This window comes from Lotus japonicus, chromosome 3 (assembly GCF_012489685.1).
Source record: "Lotus japonicus ecotype B-129 chromosome 3, LjGifu_v1.2".
In the NCBI taxonomy this organism is placed as follows: domain Eukaryota; kingdom Viridiplantae; phylum Streptophyta; class Magnoliopsida; order Fabales; family Fabaceae; genus Lotus; species Lotus japonicus.
Genome location: NC_080043.1, coordinates 80,353,295 through 80,358,924, shown reverse-complemented (window position 1 = coordinate 80,358,924; position 5,630 = coordinate 80,353,295). Strand labels below are relative to the sequence as shown.

The window sequence follows — 5,630 nt, the reverse complement described above, 5'->3', positions numbered from 1 at the left end:
CTCCTTCCGTAGGACTTTTTTTCTTTTTCTCTTTCTTACCTGAGCTTGCACTCATTTGTTTGAGTTTCAGAGAGGTCTTACGACTTGTTTTTTGCTTGGGTTGTATTCAAGCGGAACATTTGAGGTTGTTAGACTTGTGCTCATTCGTCTGAGTATCAGAGACCTTATGGCTTTGCCTAATTGTTGGAGCTTGTATTTAAGCGGACCCTCAAAGGTTATTGGACTTGTGTTCCTTCATCATTAACTTGAGTTTCAAAGGCCTATGTGGTTTTACATTTTTTTTTTTGGATCATGAGTCGTTAGACATTCAATTCTATTCTGGTATCATATTAAAATTTAGTTATACCCACGTCACCACAAAACCTTAAGGCAGTTAATACAATGAGTTAGTGAGTCATTTAAATTATATACTATTGTATACTTACTTATCTATACAATGTAAGACTCGTTTTAGTCACACTTGTTACTCTAATACACATGACACCCACTCATCTTTTATTTATCTCCCATGCCTCCTATGTAAATTTGCAAATCCTTCAGAGTGTTTGGAACTGACATGTTGGTTTGATCAATCTTCTCCTTTTTGTCACCAATCTGCTCTAGTTAGTCCTCAACAAAACAGGAGCAGATATCGAGTCATAACATGCTTATTTTAAAATAATTCTTTTGTTACTTCAAATTCTCAGTTGCAAAATCTTTGATGTAAGAAACTATGACCTTCTATAGAGCAATCATTTGGAAGAGGCTTTGCTAACGTCTTTAATCATGTCATTAACTTACATTCTACTAAAAACCCAAGCAGCTATTAACTTACAACTGAAACTATGCTGAGTACAACCTCACTGACATCTATCTCAGTCAAACAAGCCATCAAAACAAGGCATGTAGAAGCATTTTTAATTTTGTTGAGACTAGTGTATCCACCACTGGCAACAGTGACTAATCCTCTTGTTGCGGATGCAGACACTAAGTGGTAAAAGACTAACCAAGAAATGTGTTCCATTCTCATGAGCAAGGATCGAACCCCTGGCCTCATGGTTGAAGGGCGATGTCAGCAACCATCATGCCACATCTCGCGGTTACGTAGAAGCATTTTTAGGCCCAAGCTTCTTCACTACCTCCAAGACTTGGAGGCTTCTACTTGGCTTGCTTATTTGAAACACAGGGTGCCTCCATAGCTTACGTACTCCTTTTCTCAATCTCAGCCAATGTTCACTGTCATATCTACTTCTATAACTACTTTCTAAAGGACTAGTCTCATTCTCATACCTAGAAGTTATGCTACCACCTGAAACAGATTTGAATACTTCTCCATTTCCCTTTTCCTCAGAGCTCCAAAGTTTCTCAACGCAGCATTCTATTCTTCCTAACGTGGATGTCCTCGAGAATTTTCTTTTCATAGCAGGTTCCTTTGTGTCACAAGAATCCTTCATTTGCTCACAAGATTCCTCTCTGTCAAATTTGACAGGAGGAGGATCATTATTGCAGGAGGGAGAATACATGGTCGGTGAAAGCAATCTCCCATTAGTGATTTGTTTCTCTCTTTCTCGAATTGTCTTCAAAATCAATGTCTTGAGGAAGTTCATAACTTGCACTGCATGAATCAATGCAGTCAAAGGGTCTGCCATCTGCAAAGTACAAGGAGTCCAACAGTTAACAATATGCTAAGGCATAGAAAAGATGCACATAATGATACACCCTTTGTTGGTTAGTAATTAGTAAATAATAGATTCAGCAATTGGTGATTAATGTTTACCATTATACCATGCATGCTAGTTTTACATATATTTGATGTATGCAACTAACTTGAAAATTTGTGTCCTTTGCTCTATAAATGAACCTCCCAATAGAGTTTATAATAAGCAGGAAAATGTTTCGACATAAAGCATCCTAAGAAATATGAAATTATGTTTCTCAACTCCAAGATAGTAGCTTGATAAAAGAGCCAAATCAATTTGAGTTTAGGAATAATTGAATAACCAATCAGGAAAATCGCTTGTTTTAAAAGAATAGAAGAAACAAAATGGCACATCTTTGCATCATATTGTTTACAAACCTGTGTCATGTTGGGGGCAAAAACCATAGCAACGTTGCGTGCGTTCATCTTGTTAATTTTTTCATTTTCAACAACATCAGCCATCAAATTGATTGCCCAGTCAAGCAGTGCAGCTTCTGTTGAAGGCAGTAACTTCACAAGATTAGTGCAGTCCTCTTCAGTATAGCAGTGCATCACCTGCTCCGGGGTAAGAGAATCAAGTACCCCAGTTGGAAGCTCTCTAAACCAAGCCTGCAAGAATAGAAGATATGGGAAGGTCATTATTAACTGTTAAGTGAAAATGAAAGGAGCAGACTAAAATTAACTATAATGCAATTGTGAAGTTTAATTAGGCATCTTAATGAATACCTTCATCAGACCAGATAAACAATGAACATCAATGCCATGTGGCACTACACCTCTGTTTAACTGATCGCGAACGAACTCTTCTTGGCTATTTTCAGCATTGATACGGAATATTCCTTCTGCCTTCACCCATGGAAAGCATGAAATTAGACCTCAAATGTAAGATGTAATTAATATCAAGTCATATATATGATTTTCACAAATAATTCCCAGATAAGAAGAACATACTTTAAGGCCTCCCTCTGAATATAATTGCTTTTGCATTGTCAGCAGAATCGTTGGGACACTGTTCCCCCGATCATCATACGAGCACTGCATTGACTTTGCAGAAACTCCAAATACTTTAACACTGCATGTTTTAAAGACTGTATTAGAACTCAACCAAATAAAGACAGGAAGAGAGAAGATAATACATCCCCTCACAAATATAAATTTCATAACCCCTAACCAGTGAACAGAAGCAGAAATGAAGATAAACAACACCACATGATCAATAAGTGACCCTCTGTCAACAATCACACAAGTTTTTCACCTTAAATGCAACTTATAAAACCTTATAGTGAATTTTGATTTGGAGATGCAGACTTGTTAATATACTAAGCATAAATGTAACCATGTTAGTTTCCCATGAGCCTAACCAGCCCACCACTGAGATCTATCATATGTACAATAAACTATGACATTGATACTAACTCCAAATTGAATTCAGTTTGAACTCTGAAGTGATATCATAAAGTTGAAACCTTTCTTAAGGAAGGTCTACTCTCCCACCTAGTCGGACTAAGGAACAGACCTTTTAATCAAGGTGTCCCGAGTCCGACATGGGCTTATGTATATTCATACGACTCATCAAGATCTGTGTACCTTCCTACCCAGCGGTAACAGTCGTGGAGACCACAAGCGACAATAAAGAAGAAACAGATCCGAAGACATAGGAATCAGCAGCAAAGTGGAGCAGAGATTCATAAGACAAGGGGAACAAATAGCACGCGCAAAGGAAGGACGCGTCCCGTGGCGGCTGGCATGCTAAAAGGAAGAAAGGGACAACAGCACTGCGAGACAAAAGAAAAGACCAATTGGGCTGAGGCTGGAAAAGCTCAATTGACTGAATAAAAGAGGCCAACAACAAAGGAGAAGAATGTATGTTCACTTGTAAACTGCATAGGGCCATAGTAACCGTGATTAAGGTTTCTCCCCCACTTAGCCTATCAGTGTGCATTGTAACCTTCGCAACAACCGAAAACACAAGGTTTAAACAAATTTTCATGGATTCTTGAATTCAGAAACCAAAATTAAAATTTGTCTTCAGCTTACAATTAACACACAGAAAATAGATCATCAAAAAGCCCTCTTAAGCAGAACCAAAAAAACAGAACTCAAATTTCTTGTCCTCCTCAGTTTCAGCACAACCTGGTGTATGCACAAAACTCACTCACTCACTACATTTAGAAGTGAAAAACAAACAATGCATTGCCTAATTGAAGCCATCAGTGTAGCAAAATTTACAAACTCTCTGATCTGAACAAAATCTTAACAAAACTGAAGTAACCCATAAACCACATTATTGTTATACAAACAGCAAAGATCAACAACAAGAAAATGGAAGAAGAAATTGACCTTGCGCTAGGAACCCTGGTGGGCACTTCTGGCTGAAACTCTGAGGGCAAACCCAGAAAGCCATTGAACCTGTCAAAGGTAACGTGAGACACGTGGCGCACATCGGTTGGCCAGCTGATATCCAACTTCGACGACGACGAATCTTCCTCCTCCTCCTCCATCTCCTCCTCCACCACACTGCAAGTCACCAGCGACCTCTTCAGCACTCCCACCACCACATCCAATATCGCAAACTGCTGCTGCTGGCTATGCCGTGTTTGGTTGCCTCTAATGCCATCATCACACTCTAACTCTTCTTCTTCATCATCCTTCACTTTTTGAATATACACCGCCGGTGGTGGTGGTGGGTTGAGCTCGGTGGCGGCGAGTCCACATGATTTGGATCGGAAAAGGCGAGTCATGTTTGGGAGGGGGTGGCGCTAAAATTGAAAGGAAGTGAGGATTTTAAAGTGGGGTAAAACTAAAAGAGGTTGGTTGGTGATGGTCATTAATTAAAGGAGTGAGTGAGTGAGAGTGAGATCGATGTCTAGTTAAGTAAAGGTGGTGGTGGTGAAAATTGGAGGAAGAAGAAGAATGAGAATTTGATAGGGAGGGTAAGTTGGTGAGGTTGATGGAGACATATGTTAATGTTAAGACAAGTTGGTTTGCTTTTTGTTTTGTGTTGGTGGGAGAGTGATGAATGAAAGGAAAGGAAAGGAAAATGGCGGGACCGTATAATGGAGTATACGGACAAAGAGAAACAACTCAGGAAGACAACGTGAGAGTGCGTGTTTTTTTCTTTCTGAGGTTCTTTTTCTTGGTGACATGTTTTCATGTTGTTAGATACATGACACATAGTACTCTGTTGTTTGCAGCTACTCAGATTTTTTCTGCAGGTTGGGACTCTTGTTTGACTCCTCCATGTGTTTGGTTACGTTCCTCTCTGACGGTGGTGCAGTGGAAAATAGTGGGATTTGATTATTCTTACAAGAATCCGTGACTGAATGTTAGTTACCATCTAGTAGCTCTCAACTACCAAAAGTTAGTATTGGTTAAATTAGTTTTTATTGTCATGTCATATATATGATCAGAGATGCTTCTGAGTGCTCCACACATTCAATGACCAATTTAATCATTAACTTAATTAATCATATAAAGTTCGACAAAGATAAATATACTGTAAGTATTGGTCACTCTCGTACACTTATTTTTGTGAAGGTTTTTGACAATAAATTAAAACCACTAGAAAATTTAGTGCATGAGAGTGATTAGTATTCCATTATGCAATCTATGGAGCTATAATCTCATTGTTAGTGTACTAAAGTTAAAAATGAAAATCTTATAGGTGATTTATCATAAATATTCATGGTTGAGTCGAGTGGTAAGGATTCATATCTCTTTTTTTTTTTTTCCAAAAAATTTAGGATGAGCGGAGGGTGTCTTAGTTCAAGACAGCGAAAGTCGTTAGACTCGAAAAACACTTATAAAAAAATTTACATTTACTTCACCTCAAAACTTCCACTAAAAAAATAATGTGTAATGATATGTAGAGATAATATTTTTCTCTTGGCGGGTTTTAACCCGACAACATTTTGCGCCCAAACAATATGTCTAAAGGGCGTTCGCAGAAAGT

The 5,630-nt window shown here is 38.4% G+C and overlaps 1 protein-coding gene across 1 annotated transcript; it reads right to left on the bottom strand.

The window, feature by feature from the left end:
• Positions 1–718: 718 nt before the first annotated feature.
• LOC130746326 (rho GTPase-activating protein 5-like) lies at positions 719–4,858 on the bottom strand. Its single transcript, XM_057598917.1, has 5 exons — positions 4,019–4,858; positions 2,630–2,750; positions 2,405–2,524; positions 2,057–2,287; positions 719–1,628 (listed from the first exon to the last, which is right to left on the bottom strand). The coding sequence occupies exons 1-5, from the start codon at positions 4,417–4,419 to the stop codon at positions 1,080–1,082; spliced, it is 1,422 nt and encodes a 473-aa protein (XP_057454900.1). The 5' UTR covers positions 4,420–4,858; the 3' UTR covers positions 719–1,079.
• Positions 4,859–5,630: the final 772 nt, after the last annotated feature.

Coding starts and splice junctions, on each gene's coding strand:
- LOC130746326 (XM_057598917.1), bottom strand. CDS start 4,419: ATGACTCGCCTTTTCCGATCCAAATCATGTGGACTCGCCGCCACCGAG. Junction 2,288..2,404: donor GTTTATCTGGTCTGATGAAG/GTATTCATTAAG, acceptor CTATTCTTGCAG/GCTTGGTTTAGAGAGCTTCC. Junction 1,629..2,056: donor TTGCCCCCAACATGACACAG/GTTTGTAAACAA, acceptor TGTACTTTGCAG/ATGGCAGACCCTTTGACTGC.